Below are 16,086 nucleotides of genomic sequence, written 5' to 3'. Positions count from 1 at the left end.
AGGAAGATGGCTTGATCCAACATGAGAAACCACACTGAATCTCCTCACCCTGACCAACCAGTACTGCCAACCAAACCTCCAGAGCACCCAGTGCTGGCAAACTCAGCAGCACAGAATCAGTCTGCTTGGAAAAGACCTTCAAGGTCTTTTCAAGTCCAACCATAAACTACATAAACTAACTCTACCAACTCCATCTCATTGATAACCACTGTGTTAGGATGATCAAAAATTCTTCAAATACCCACAGACACAATCCAGACTGGGTTTTTTTGTTTGGTTGTTTGTTTTTTTTTCAGTTGACAACAAGCAATTTCTAAGATACATCTCCCTTTCTGCTTCTGAAATAGACAGAGGGAAGGATCCCATTTGTTACCTGCATGAAGCCCCTCAGATGGAGAGGATGCTCCACAGCACCTCTAACAGCCACAGAACAGGGACACAAAAATATTCTGAAGCTTCACCTTGTAAGAAACCCAAATGAACTGTCAGTAAGACTCAGCCACCAAAGTTTTCAAATGGGTGCCAGCTCCATGCATATTTTGAATAGACTTGCATGCACTTGCAGAAATTACCCATGCATGACTCCCTTAAGGAAGATAAATATTCTGTAGCAGCAAAAAAAAAAAAAAAAAAAACCAGTTCACTGCAAGTTGCAAAGGTTTTGAAGCCCACTGATTAAAACACTGCTATTCCTAAATTTCCTTAACAGGAGTGACACCAGCCAGGTGTCAACAGAAAACCCCATTCTGTTCAGACAACCAAATTTTTGCTTACAAATAAAACTCACCTTAAGACTCTAACACAAACCAAATGACTCTTATTTGGTCACTGACCAAATATATTGGTCCAAATATTGACCAAATTTGCTTCCCCCACTTGTACTTCAGGCACCATGTGGCTTTCTTGTTGGCACAAGTGATAAGGAAGAGAGCTTGGACTGGGGTCCTGTGCTTTATCAGGATGGGAAGGCAGGAGAAAAACCTGCAATGGTTTCCTGGATAAAAGTTTCTGGGGTTGCAGACTTGAAGCACGTAGAGAGCCTCGTGTGGGAGCCACAGAGAGTGTGAAAAAAGACAATGTATTCCCACTGAGTATCTTGAGTTAGAGCTGTTTCTATTTAACAAAAGGCCTTGGAGTTTTCAGTGTTCTAAAAGAGTTTCACAGCCAGTTGTGAATAGGACCACATTCCAGACTTGCATGTGGTTTAATTCATTTTATACAAAACCGTGCTTCTATCTGCTTGATTTGGTAATTTATGATTTTTGCTTCTATTATTGTTTTATGATGGGAATGATAACTCTAATGTCTATCTATTCCTTTTCTACTCTTGCCAAAGCACCCCGAACTTTACTCCTTTAATATGCACTTAACATGAAAGACCAGGACCTCCTTAAAGCTTCATAAATATGCAGGGGCATAAAAATACAAGAATTACCCTCCTTCTGATATTGCTGCTTTCAAAAAGAGCACTTTAAATACTCAGCTCCTCTGGTTGGGTTAAAAAAAACCCTTGATCTGCATTTAAAATATGAAGTCTATTTCATAACAGAATTATGAATTCTAAAACATCATGTGTTTTAAATAAACCCTTTTGTACTAAAAGTCACAAATCTATGTAAACTTTTAGAGCTTTGAAGTCGGGACCTGCCTGGTAGAGCAGACATGTTTAAATGAAAAAAAACCCCCCAAAAACAGCCAACCAACCAAAACAAACAAAAAATAAACAAAACATAACTTTAAAAAAAGGCAAAAATAATTTGATTATTGAGGCAGAGAAGTGCACATATTGGTGTTAAACCCCCTGCTCTTCTGGCTCTCCATCCTTATTTCTGCTGACTGCAGCAGCCTCACTTCAGCTGGACTCTTTCCTTTTAGGAAACAAAATCCAAACAGCACCATTGGGCAGTGCCAGCTCCTCCATCTCTTGCTTTTCTGCTACACACTCCCCTGACAGGGCTTCCCACCAGGATGCTTTCATAGCTGTAAGGCTCCAATCCTGCAGGAGCTCCAGTGTTTGCCTAACACTGTGTATTTCACAGAAAAAAGGACCAGTTTTCTTTTCTTAACACAAAACATTATTCAGTGTTCAAGACTAAGCTGAATAACCTTTTTGATTTTTCTTAAATATCGGTTTAACATCATTTAAATACCCATTAAATGTCATTTGAATAAATGGGATGAGTCAAATGAGCCAACCTCAACCCTCCAAGAAAGAATTCAGTGTTAGCCATTAAACATGTTTTTCTTCAAAACGGTTTAAAAAATTGATGACAACCTAACTGAATCTTTTCTTTTTCAAAACCCAGAAAAATTAAAGTACAAAGAAACACACAGCATTCAGAAAACAAACCTTTATCCTTCCATTTCAGCTAACACTAAGCTTAATATTTCACTATTTTATGTAAATTTAGACTTTTATATTCAGCTCTCCCTATTTTTAATTCTCGTTTAATCAGGAAGGCATGGTCCCTCCCTTTCCAATCCAGCTGTGTTTCCAGTCCCCCTGAAATATTCTCAAGTTCAAGTTCAGTCTGGGAATAGAAAACAAAGATCTGGCACTGAGGTTACAACGTTCCTCTACACCAGCACCACAGATTGTTGTATACCATTAGGCACAATAAAGGCAGAGAAGAATCTTAGTTTCATTTTGAGACACAGGAATATTTGTTCTGGTATCTCCATATAAGGATTTCTTTAAGTCAACAAAGAGAAGCTGTTGCCAAATTCTAACCACAATCTGACTTATGGTTTTGCATATATAACACTGGCAACTAAATGCTGCAGGATTAAAACGTTGCATTTATGCTGGGAGTGAAAAATGGAATGCCAGCAACACTAGAAATTTATGAAGTTGGTGGTAAACTCTAGTTTGCCCCTGGGAAGGAAAAATATTATTGCTTCTTATCAATTCTCCAATATCAATGTATAAAACTAGGAGTTGCTTTATCACGTCTGACATTTGCTCATCAGAAATACTGCCAGTACTCTTGAGTCTATTTAGGTTATTTGCATTTCTGAAGTCTCCCTATTCTAACTTTAGCCCTACTTAAACAATAGAAAAATACCACTACTTCCACCCCATGCTGAATTCTGAAGGGTTATAAAAGTTGCTTCTACAAGATGACTGAGTCATTGGCACCAGCAAGATGCTTTTTGCTTTCCTATTGTGAAAGCTAAAATAAAAACCATTTACTGCCACTGGGACAGCAATCCATACTGCCATGGAAAGCAAGCTTCTCCAGCCAACAGAGCAGAGCAAAGCCCAAAATCTGTTGTTTTAAGGTACCTCTAACCTCCCAGAAAGCTGTGCTGGATTTCCACTCTCCTACACTATGACATCATTTAAACATCCCCCATAAAACCCCAAAACCAAACCATATTTTGAAAGCAACAAGTTCTATACATGTTAAAATCTTGGAACATTTACCATTTCACAGAAATCACAGAAAGTCAGGGCTTGGAAGGGACCTTGAAAGTTCATCAAATCCAACCCCCCTGCCAGAGCAGGGTCACCTCCAGGAGGTCACACAAACACATCCAGGTGGGATTTGAATGTTTCCAGGGAAGGAGACTCCCCAACCTCCCTGGGCAGCCTGTGCCAGGGCTCTGTCACCCTCAGACTGAAGAAGTTTTTCCCTATATTTATGTGGAACCTCCTATGCTCAAGCTTGTACCTGTTGCCCCTTGTCCTGTCCCTGGACATAACTGCAGAGAGCCTGGTGCCATCCTCCTGGCACTTGTCCTTTACATATTTATAATCAGTAATGTGGTCACCCCTCAAAATATGATTTCTCCCACGTATAAAGAATGCCCCCTGAGGCCTGGATGACTTGTCTTGTTTTCAGAAAATGCTTAAAGCATCCAGAAATATTTGGATTGTGAATGCATTCTGAACTCTGTAGGTTTGTAGGGGGTTTGAGTCAAAACAGGACCCAAGGCTATTGTGTGTATCTTTTCATGTACACATATATATTTGAATGATATTTTAAAATCAGAGATGTATAGATGAATATTTCCCAAATGAATCCATATTTTTGCATTAGTAGAACCAAGGCAGCGGGCTCAGCAGAATATTTAACTGTGATTTTTATTTAAGAGTGTCCTAAATGCAATTATTTCAAATAAACCTTTCAAATACCAAGTGAGGGGAATCAGTTTAGTGAGTTCTCCCAAGGTGAACAGACCCAGCTCCTGGGTCTTTCACCCTTTTCCTCATAAAGGACATTTTCTACTCCCTTAATCACCTTGGAGGCTCTGTGCTGGACTCTCTCAAGCAGTTCCCTGTCCTTCTTGAAGTGAGGTGTCAGGAGGCTTAGCAGTTCCTCCAACATTCACTGACAGTTTCAAGTTGCAAGAGATTGCTTTTGAATTTTACTTACCTTAAATGAACTGTGCACTAAAGTTTCATCTAAATCAATGACCACACACTTCTTCCCATAGTCTGATGCTGTCAGTTCTGGCAGGAGGTATTTAGCTGGTGGCTAAAAACACAAAGGAAAGAGGAAGACAACAAAAAAAACAAAAGTAAAACCTCTACTGAAGGGGCACTCTTCTGCCAACATTACTATTCTAGTAGTTAATGGGAACTGAAATGCATGAGTCAAAGTTAGCTGAATGTTTTTCTGGGCTCATCACAAGTACAGGTATGGAAATTAATGGCTCATGCAATACCCATACAGGCTTTTTTTTTTTTTTTTTTTTAATGAGACACTTGTTTCAAATGATTGGAAATGAAAATGGTGATAACACCACCACTAGCTAAAAAGCTACAATAAAAAATGGGCCATTTCACACAGTATCTTTTTTTCCAGTGACTCTCCTCCTACTGCCTCAGTTTTGGGTGCTGTTGTTACCCTATTCACATTTTCAGCCATATCAGACAGATGAACATTTACACAGATTATTTCTGTTTGCCATGGAAGATGCTGAAGTGGAGATACCAATCCTGAAGGAAAACAGCATTACTGATGGGATCTTCCAGGACATGTCTCCACTTTCATTTTTACCACTTGTGAGGGTGCTGACCTTGAGGTTTTATGTGAATTATGTTCCAAATCAACAGATTAAAATTGCAGTAAAGAAAGCCCTCCTAAACCAGGCTCTTCTACAGTGTGCTGCCCTTACTAAAATATGGTACTAATTACATGAATTGACAATTTTCCTGAAAGCAAAGCAGTCACACAGTCTTCCAATCCCTCAGTCCCCACTTTCACATCCTACTTTGCATTACAGCTTTTTTACTTTTAGATTTTGGTACTGGATTTTTTCCTGAAGTAACAGAAATGGGAGAGAACACTTCAATCTGCAGCTGGAACACTGCTGCTGCTCACTTGCAGAGGTCTTTGCTTATTTTTGGTTTATGAAAGAAAAGATTTATAGAAAAGTACCAACAGGGAGAAGCTGAAGACTGAAAGGAAATTAAATTAATTAAGGATTGGCTACAGAACTCCATTCTTTCGCTCTCTTTGTATCTGTTCAGACAATGTTGCTCAGGTAAGGATGCATTTAATCTTTTAGATTCCTTTTCACCAGCCTCATGCAGAGGTGCTTGCAGAGATCTGAGGCCACCCTTGTGCAGACTGTGGGTGACAAACATGAGGCAAACACCCTGTGACAACTCCAGCAGCAAGGACACATTCTTCATTAACCACAGATTGATTCTGGATGCTCTCTTAAGTTGACAGATGCTGGCCAATGATGTTCAGGAAGTTCTTGTTTAAATGAAGTAACTAATAAGATTTCAGTCTTAAATAAAAGTGTCTTTAGCTCAAGGAGAAGCATTGGGGGTTTTCTAGGAGTGTTCACTGACACTGATTTAGTTCCCTACAATTCACAACTGTTTCTTCAGCTATCAGAATGGAATCTGCCTTGCTCACAAGCCACTTGTCTTAATACATTTGTTTTCCTGGCACACATCTGAGAATGACCTTTAAGAAAAAGGAATTGCTGCTTAAGGCCTGTAAAGTGTGCATCACAGAAACCTAACCAGCCCAAAATCTGTAGCACACCCTTTCTGGGTTATGGACAGTCCTGTGTATTCATTACTTCCACAACTGCCTGAGTTCTACCTCTGCAAGTCAGCAAGTAAGATCAGATCTCAGGCATTTAGGCTTTCCCCTCTTATTTCAAAATCTAAGGCATCCAATCTGAATTTTTTATAAGAAGGATCCAGACTTGCAACCTATAGAGACTCCTGACAGAAAAATCAAACCCATTCAAAGCCAAAAATCTTCAGAACCCATGATCCAATACTGATCTCTTGGCTTTGAAGAAGAGAAAAAGGTAGGAGCATCCCAAGAAATCTTAAACATACTTTTTAAAAGAGTAGTTTGGTTAATTTTTGTACTCTTAAGAGTGTCAGTATTTAGTTCAATTAACTTGGTCATTTGACCAAGTTAATCTGCACAAGGAGTTCCAAGCCAGCAATTTCTTCTGCTATGTGAATTCTTTTTTCAAATTGAAAATCTCTATGGAAAATATTGGGAAACAGATCTTCTGTCATATAAGGATATGCATATGAAAGAGAAGAGGCACTGACCTATTACAGCTATCTTTGGGTTTTTATCTGGAAGCAAGTACACCTGGTATCAGGGAAGGGATGGACACAGACCAAGCACTAAATAATGTGAGAAACTTCCAAGTCCTGAGAACCCAATTTCCTTGACTGCAGAGTGAGAGACAGCCTGTTCCCATCCTCCTCATCCAGCTGCAGCTCTGCTTGCTCAAAACAGGAGCTGGGAGAGGAACAAGCTTCCCTGTGGTACCTGCACAGAAATGCTGGTTACTGCTGGAGTTTCTCTCCCTTTTCAGTACTGCTTTAGGGGATAATGTGTAATTATTGACCTAACTGTACCTAACAACCCTGCACCTCAAAGTTTTTCCTGGGGAGAGTCTCCCACCTAGGGCTCAGTAACCTCCCAACAAGCTTTGGCATCTTGAATTCAGCCTGATCCTATTTTCAAAGATACTTTTTCAACAGTTCACACATTTGAAAATGAGGGAATTAATTTTTCCATTTCAAAACCTGTTATCTCCATTGCTTTCTGCTTTAAAAACACATTTGCCACCTGACACTCCAAGAGGGTGAAGGAAACTACTCCAAAGCTGAAGGCACTAGAAGCTGCGAGACTGCTTAACATCTGGTGTAGGACTCTGGAGCAAGGACATTCTTGAGGCTTTAGGAACTTAAAGGATTTGTACACAGGGTATCAGTCCATTTGTTTTGCCTTTCAAGCTTTCTGATCTAAAGCAATTTCCACATGCCAAGAGCCACAATGCTTTTAGTCAGAAACAAACATTACTTAATATTGCATTTTAATTTCCTCGCCGATGGAGACATATCCAAGAAGAGTTGCAATTACCAGTTGTAATTTCCATCATACTTAATAGTGAACAGTTATGAAACTTTGATAATTTCTTTTGTTTAATAAGGTAGCTTTAAAGGTATCTAAGATCATTGAGAGTATTTAATTGTGGTGAACAGCAACTTGCATTTACTATGTAATACTCTCTGCAAGACTGCAGACTTCCACAGAACTCAGCAGAAAAACAACACGTGGTATCTCAGTAAGTCCTAGCTTGGTCTTCAATTCCAACAAGACATAAATTGTATACAAGTTAAGGCTTTTAAACTAGTCACTGTTTGGGATTTATGCATTCCAGCCAGGTCTCATGGCTGATTAGCTTAACAGACCTTGTAGTGAAACGACTGCTGCACTGCTTCAGTCCCGTGGAAATAGTATATTCCCTAAGAAGAAGAAAAAAAAAAAAGGGGGGGGTGGTGGCAAGAAAACAGGACTTTTGGTTGTAGCATAAACAGCTGATCAACACAAACCTTTCAGAAAATTACTGCATAAAACAATCATAACCTTTCCTCCCTGCAGGCCTGCATTTCCCTACTGAAATAAGTGTCAGAATTAATAAGCTCCACTTCCTCTCTATACTGGAGACCTTGTCCAGTCTCTGTGCAGCACTTTCATTTGCTGTTCATGTTCCTTTCAATTCACACTTTTGTGGTTGCACTCTGCTAACAGCTTCCCCAGCAGAGAAACACTCTGAGAAGATAAATTATTCCCACTTAAAACAACAGCTGCCAAAAGACACCAGCTCCTGTTACAAACCAGGCAGCTCCTAACATTTTTTTTTTTTTTCCTAGAAATGGTTATAGGAAGAAATTATCTAAATGTAGGTGAGGAAAAGTGAAAAAACCCCAACATCCCAGCACTCAGATTTAACTTCTGCAGGGATTCTGAGGGCTACTTCTGGCATCATGCCTTAATACTGGGATTTTTGAGTAAAAAAAATGCTACCCCAACTCACTGCAGCTGGTGCATGATTAAGACTTTGTATTTCCATCTAACCTTTTCATCCAAAAGAACAAAAACAAGTGCTGCAGTTGCTACAAGTCTACTTTGACTTCTCTGCCATATTCCTTTCCAAACAAACTTGAGGAAAATCCAGGAAAGCTTGGGTGTGCTGAGCTACACTTGATGTATTTTTAAGACAGGTCTATCACAAAGGTCTTCAGATTACTATTCTGCCCAGCTCATAATGGTTTTTTTCTAGTTTTGTGTGTTTATTTCAGCCCTAAAACCAAATAATTTTGCAGTAATAGGGAAAAAAAATCAATTGTGCTGCTATTTAATCTCTGCCTTATCTAAAAAGAGCTTCAGAATAAGAGATACAAACAGAATAAAGTTAATCTTAAAATAAAACAAATTTGCACTGTTTTTATTTCCTGGAGAACCTTACTTGGAGCTGGAATGTTTCTTGCTAAGCAATCAATATCTCTATCAAATAACCAAGTGAAAATTCACATTAACTCCAGTTTTTAAGTGCAATTAATACAGGAAAAATCTGACTAAGCACAAGATGAACTTCACTGATTTCACACGCATGTACATAAAGCAATGGACATTTTCAAACAGATGACCTCAGCAGACTGTCAGATTTTACACATGCACAAAAAAAGCACCAGAAAACCTCAGAGCTTGACTGCAGGCTTCAACTTGGAAGTTTAATGAGCAGCGAGTGGAGTCACTAAGAAATTCTCTAAACACTTGGAAGTGATTACATTTGCAGTGAGCCCTATAAAATGTAAATATCCAGCTTAATTTTGACCAAGCTCCCACTCTGTGTCTGTTTACCAGATTTTTCTCCTGGCATGCACAATACATCCAGTTCTAAAGGCCTATTTCTCATCCATGACCTCTGCATCATGGATGCATCATGAATTTCTGCATAAATGGGTTTTAAACACCCAGGTTCAGAGCTGTCTCAGGGCAAACCTCTGGGTTCCAGCACTCAGGACAAACAGCCCTAAAATAAGACTGGCAGGGGAGAGCTGCAATTTTAGGTGTTTAACTAATGTAATGTTGCATCTTTACTCCTACCCACTGTCTCCAAAGGCAGCTCACTTCTCTCTTTATTTAGACTATTACATACTCACTGGATTCTGTCTGACAGCCAGAAACACTCTGGGGTAGTAAATGTCACACAACTGCCTGTGGGCCATGGTTGCTTGACAACAACTTGCATGTCCTGCTGGAAGAAGGCATCAGGTGGCATGGGAGAAGAAGAAGGAGTGTGTTTAAAGTCACCTGCTACCTGAGAACTCTACCTCATGACTGCAAAGATAAGTGAATTTTACTGCCTTGTTAAAGTGCTGGGAATACGTGTCAGCAAAAATACAGATGAGCTACAAAAAGGAAAAAAAAGCAACCAAACAAACCCCCAAAAACACCTCTTCTTGAATTTTCCTACCTACCACTACTCAAATCTAACAGATCTTTAAGATGGCCAAGAAGGTGTTCTAGCAAAATATCTCATTGCATGTTTGATCTGAAAAAGGTGTTTGATTTCTAAATGTTGTGTTGTTTGAATTATTTCATTAATACCTACACTCAAAATTTTAACCCAGGTCAGAGCAAAGCCAGAACATGTTTTACATTTTAATTACTACTGGGAGAGCAACTACAGTCACCAAATAGAATCTGGCAGGTATGGAAAAGTAATTTAGAAGTCACTATTTTCATACATCCAAAATTTTCTATTTCCAGACTTGCATGTATACAAATTACATGCATGCACATGCATACACACATGCATGCTAACATGCATGAGCCATATGGAAAGTAATATTAGAAATACATTAGAAATAACAGGTAAAGAATAAAGAGTCATTTCTAGTAGTTCTCAAATCCAAGAAAAAGTGGTGAAGGTAGGAAGTGATCTGCACAATTATAGTGATCTCCTGATGCTGTGCTGCAGCACTGACAGGGAGCTTACAAGAGGTCTTGTGATGTTGGGCTACATGAGAAGCAAAGGAAAATTAGAAAAAATTGGTTTCTTGGGGAATATTCAGGTCTTTAGGGGCTACCATTTATCCTAAGAAAGAGGGCTGTGTCAGGAACACCAGCACTGTGATTTCCTGGAAAACTCTGCAATAATAAAATGTGATCAGCAGCAAAGGAGCTCAAAAATGTACTTCCAGATTTAAGTCTTCATCCACATACAAAAACAAGGAGGAAAAGAGCAGCTTTTTGACCAAAAAAAAGCTAAATCTAATCAAATTAAAAGCTTCAGTCTGAAGAACTGTTTTTCTTCTTCCTTTTATTTAGTTTTGTAAAATAATTCTGATGCCAAATGGCATTCCAAGCTTAATATAGGGAAGATAAGCAGAAATATTAAGGCCCATAAAACAGCAGCTGATATGAAAGCATCATCTCCAATGAGTGCAGTCATGGTCAGTGTACTCTTCTGTTTCCCTGAAGTGGCTTGTTTTGAACAATTTATGCAGTTTCTAACTTTTCCATTTTCAAGCTGCAATTTAGGGAAAAATCAGAGGAAAAGATTTCTGTAACTGTGTCTCCCCCAGTGATGATGAGCCACCTTTTGTCTCTGCAAAATAAGCAACTTCAGCTCTCAGACTACTTCACCCCTTTTCAAAATGATTTTGAAGAATTAAGAAATTAATGTCACTGAGATGCAAGATGAAAACCACACAAAACCCAAGCTCTTCTTTTAGTCCCTGTACCACATGCACAGTTCAATTCATCTCTGAGTACACAACATTGCAGACAGAACATAAAATCCTTTTGTTAACATGCAACACAAAACAGACCTGTTAGACTGTAACATAAGATGGATCAAAGCAAAAGTTATGAAAATTATTAAAAGAAAAAGGGATAAAAATACATACACTTGGTATAGGCATGACCTGCATCTGGTCACCCTGGGGAAAAAGAAAAAAAAAAAAATCACTGTAAGGGTAATGGCTTTTAAAGGGTAGAACAAAGGTCTGAAGCAGTAAATGTAGTACTCAAACATTTTAAACCAAAGTTCAAAGTATTCAAAAAACAGGGTAAAAAAAAAACAAAAACAGAATCTTGCATTTTAGTTGCTGAAATGACTGGTTAGTACATTGGCATTTATGATTTTTAGGAGACTGGACTGGTAAAACCCATGCTGTGATTAATAAGAGATGATTATCAGAAAGTACCTGTATTTACTGTCATTTTTTTCAGCTTTAAGAACTATTAATGGGTATATTTGTGTGTTTTCACTACAGCAACAAGAGGCTCAGCCAGACTTCGGTAGCAGGGCAGAAGCCTTGAAGTTGACTTCACTTGAAAGAATTGCCTCAAAAAGCCCCAGCATTTTCCCTGAGGCACCAGCAAAATGTCTGAGAAGGACAGGACAACAATAAACTAATCCAAGGAATCCCACTTTCTTCAGCTAGAAAGAAGCAACAGTATCAGTGCTCTTCCCATGGTCTCACTTTCTTATTATTCCTGGGAGAAGGCAAAACAGTCTTGGCCAACTTGACCTTTTCTTCTCATCCTGGGACCTGACATATGGAGACAAAGACACTTTCATTTATAGCTTCCTAAGGGAGAAGGCTGGGCACAGGGTCATCAGCTCAATATTTAAGACATTTTGAGAAGCAGGAATTGTATTTTCTGATCTTCTCAAGCTGTCAAAAGACAAGTATCTGTTTTCTGGTGGGCAATGCACACTTAAAAAAAAAAAAAAAAAAAAAAAGAAAAAGAGAGGAAGCTGACCTTTCTAGCACAATTATTGACAGGGCTGATGATTGCATTCTTTAATTACTTGGACAACAGAGGCTCTGCCTACCAGCAGCCTATTTATTAAAAGAACTGCTTTCAACATTACAACACTCTCTTCCAGCTGAAAAAGTCCTGTGCTGACTTCTTTTGGAGCCTAATCCAGTGTTGACACATCACTAACAATGTGAAGTAATTCAGTATTATTTTGCAAGTCCACTTTTTAGTGCTACAAGAGCAGAATTCTTTACCAAAGACAGACCAAAATCCAGAGAAGCCAATGAAGCAAGCTGGGGAACCGTGAACTATCAAGAAGTTTAATTCAGTAAAAATACCCCGTTTCTACAAAAACAAACAAAACATGGTAGGAACCCAAGTTTTCCTCAAGATAAAATGGCAAAAAAGGAAAGAAAGAAGATAACTCAGTACGTTGATGCCCTGTTTGTGGAACATCAGTGAGAAAGGAGTGAATCTGAGCTGGATTAGCTGGCCAGTGATCAAGTTGTTATCGAGGATGTGGTTATGCAGGCAGAGCACAGGTTGAAAACTTGATGGTTTTTTTGAAAAATTCCTTTTTTTTTTTTTTAATGCAGTGATAGAAACATTAAAATACAACTGGAGCTCCTCTTCTGTCAACAGATGAAAACAGTATTTGAGAGGTAAAGGCATATCCCCAGTTGGGGTACAAGATTATCTGACCCCTGGGTACAAATATAGCTGTGCATGGCATCAGGTTTTCCCACAGACTTTGAGGCACTCACTGTGGTCTGATGTGCTTTCTATTTTGGCAATCTCTTGAAGCAAGTGCTGCAGAGTGTTACTGTTAAGCCTGACTTAATTGGGAATCAAGAATCTAAGCTGCAAAAGGACCTGCATTACTGTTCACTTTTAATTTTTTTTTTCCCTTAAATTTCTTGAAACAAGCCACAAGAAAGCCAAGTGAATTTCCTTAGTGTCCTAAAAGTAGCAATGCAAAAATCAGAAGAGTAATGATGACAACTGGAAAAGCAAGCAGGAAGATAAATATAAAAGTCTGTTGCTAAAGCATTAGTGCTTATGAACAGGCAAAAGCTTTTTAAAAACAAGCCTGCTGTGGGAAACTTTTAAAAAGTGTCCTGCCTCATTTCCTGGTGCCTTGGAACAGGAAGGGAAGTAGATCATAATGCTGTTCTTTGAAATAGATGACAGATGAATGCATTTGTTGAAGTCTTTCCATGAGCTCCTGATGCTGGTAACAGGACAAAGCTGTTCCTAGAATGCTAAATTTCACTAAGATCACCCAGGAACTGATTTGTCCAGTGACTCAAATCAGTTTTTGATTTGTCCAGTGACTCAAATCAGGTTTTGTTTGCTTTTGGTTTGTTATTTGTATGGCACAATAGATACAACCAGGATGATGAATCCTACCTCTTCCCCTAGCTACCTACTTTTAGTTGGAGAGAACATTTTCAGTGCTGTGCCTGTTCACTGATGCTGCCTGTCCCCAGGCTTGGGCAGGATCAAGGAGCATCAAGTGACAGCCCACACTATTTGGGCTTTTTTTTTTTTGAACAGTCTCTATTAAAAGATTCAACTATTTCATTCTATTCAACTGTTCCATTTTAAACAATAAGCCCTTCAGAGAAGCAGCTGATCAGAATAACAGATTTATCATAATAGTTCATTTAACAGAAAGGTTGTATTAGATCTTGATATGTTCTTTAAAAATAATCATTAGTTACTATTTGACTCTTTCATTGGCTTGGATTATTGAGCTTTGTCTCTTGATACAGGAGACTTTTTTTGGGAGGCAAAGAAGGTCAGCAGGCAGAGACAGAGGAACTAAACACAGCTTTGCAAAGGGGGTTTTTCTTTTCTAAACAGCCCTGCATGCTGATGGTGACCAACAGAACCAAACACCAGGAATTTTCTTGCTCTGATCAACAAAGGTTAATCAGGGGGAAGAGCACTATTATTAACTGTAATCTCAGCCATATTCCTCCTCACCAGAGAGTGAGACTGATGCTTCAGAAAGAATTTTGCCAGCAGCCTCTCCATCAAAGAGTCCACGCACATCTTGCTGCTCTGCATCTCTTGCATGAAGGATATATTTCTTTAGACCTCAAGAAGGTTTCCCTTTTTTTCCTCACTCTAGGGAACCCTATTCACATGGCATACAGGGAAGATCCCTTGCCCTGCACCTTCCCATGTGCTATGAGCAGGTATCCTTGCAGCAGACGTCACAATCGGTTTCCAGCCTCACCTGGAGATGAGAGCCCCATGTAGCAAAAAGCAGTGGGGAGGAGACTTAACTTTTGTGGTGGTTAATATGGGTGAGGTGGAAATTCAAGGACTTGACCTTTTCTGGCTTCATTCCATTAACAGGGAAAGCAGCAAGGGCAGCTGCTGCCCCAGAATAAACCTTCTTCTAATTCTGTCCTCTTCCCTGTTGAGCGCGGACCAAGATCTTCTCCTCTAATCAAAGTATAAAAAAACCTTTCCTCATTCATGCTTCATCTTGAAGAGGAGCCATCTCTCTGCCAGATTTCTATCTGACTGTGAAACACAAGCAGGGATGACTCCAGTGGAAGTAGGTTTTAAATGAAATGGCAAAGTGCTGATAGACTTGTCAGAGCTCCCTCACCCACCACGACTGAAGGAGAAAGGAAGACAGAGCCACTTGGCATCTACTTTTTCTCACTTTTCCCTATCTAGGTAGCTCCTTGAAGCCCACAGATGAAACCTGTAGTGCAAACACATCAAAACCCAGGTAACAAACTTACCCAGGGAAAAAAAAACCAAAACCCACAAAACCAAATTGCACCCAGAAGCATGCCCAGAAAACACACGAATTGAGTGACGTTGCTAATTGAAAACCAGAAACTGAAATTTGAATTTGTGCTGAAAAAAACCCAGAAAAAACATTGCCTTCTCCCAACACTCCAGCCCTTAAAAAAACCCCACAACCCAAAAAACAACTCAAAAATTGGCTGGAAGGTCTTAGTGAGGCAGGAAAAACTTTAGGAATGATTTTGTGAGGCTGAACATTTTGTGCTCCCAATGACACATCTGGCTTGGCATCCAGGCTGTTATACCCACTGCAATGGATATTACATCTTTGCATCCACTTTGTGCTGCACTGAAAAGCTGCAGCATTTTAAGAAAAACAAATATACCAGAGTTTCAGTAAATACAAGTTATTGTTGAAAAATGCTGTATTGAAACTTTAGAGACAGAATAGACCATTCATTACCAGTATTAGAGTCACACTTGCACAAGCAGCTGCTCTGTGAGTAGAAGGTTTAAAAGTGAACTCAATACTTTAAAATTTGGGCTTCTTAATTTTTTATTTTTTATTTTTTTTCCACTAAGGGAACAGAAGTCAGCACTGAAAACCCCTGTTTATTCAAAACCATGCTCAGTTTGGAAGAAAGCAGTGATATGACACTTGCCTTGCCAGGCATAATCGAGTCACATCATTTGGTAAAATACTAAATGATTTAATTTGAGGCACTGATTTGATTTTTTCCAGCAAATAATAATAATTAAAATTAAATCACACAATATAACCACTCTGAACAGAATTCCAGAACTGTGCTTTCAATTACTTTAGAAAATGCTCTTCCCTGCTTTCCCTCCTTTACAGCAGGTTAGCATTTAAAGACTGGAGTCTCCTAATTAGAAGGAAATTAACTTGTCACATTCACTTCAAGAATACTCCAGAAGCAGCACTGAACAAACACTGAATTCCCTGTGAAGCTTTCTCCATTCCTTTCCTTCCTCTGAAGTCTTTATCACCAGTTTTCACGTAGCAACTCTACTGAACAGTAAATTCAGAAGGAAAGCACAAGGAAGGCATTTTATACAGCAAGTTTCCAGTGGTAACTATTTAACATTATTGGGCAACTTTCTGTTTCCATTTTTGAAGGAAAGGGTCACAACACAGGAACTGACTGGGCCTTGGCCAGAGGTCACTTGTGATGAGATAAATAATTAATATAGCATACAAGGAGGACAGCAAGATGTAAGTAAGCAACCAGTT

The 16,086-nt window shown here is 39.1% G+C and overlaps 1 protein-coding gene across 6 annotated transcripts in view; it reads right to left on the bottom strand.

Moving 5' to 3' along the window:
• CTDSPL (CTD small phosphatase like) overlaps window positions 1-16,086 on the bottom strand; it is an 84,639-nt gene that overhangs the window by 16,947 nt on the left and 51,606 nt on the right. For 2 of the 6 annotated variants that reach the window (XM_071734612.1, XM_071734610.1), the window contains 3 exons: window positions 11,201-11,233; window positions 7,694-7,747; window positions 4,380-4,481 (listed from right to left, as the gene is read on the bottom strand). In XM_071734612.1, coding sequence (XP_071590713.1) covers window positions 4,380-4,481; window positions 7,694-7,747; window positions 11,201-11,233 — 189 coding nt within the window. Of the gene's footprint in view, window positions 1-4,379; window positions 4,482-7,693; window positions 7,748-9,448; window positions 9,648-11,200; window positions 11,234-16,086 lie in introns of those variants that run through there. The other 4 variants (XM_071734616.1, XM_071734613.1, XM_071734614.1 and 1 more) reach the window with 4 other exon arrangements.

This window comes from Heliangelus exortis, chromosome 2 (genome assembly GCF_036169615.1).
Source record: "Heliangelus exortis chromosome 2, bHelExo1.hap1, whole genome shotgun sequence".
NCBI lineage: Eukaryota > Metazoa > Chordata > Aves > Apodiformes > Trochilidae > Heliangelus > Heliangelus exortis.
The sequence above is the reverse complement of the archived record's forward strand: the minus strand, read 5'-3'. Positions and strand labels throughout refer to the sequence as shown.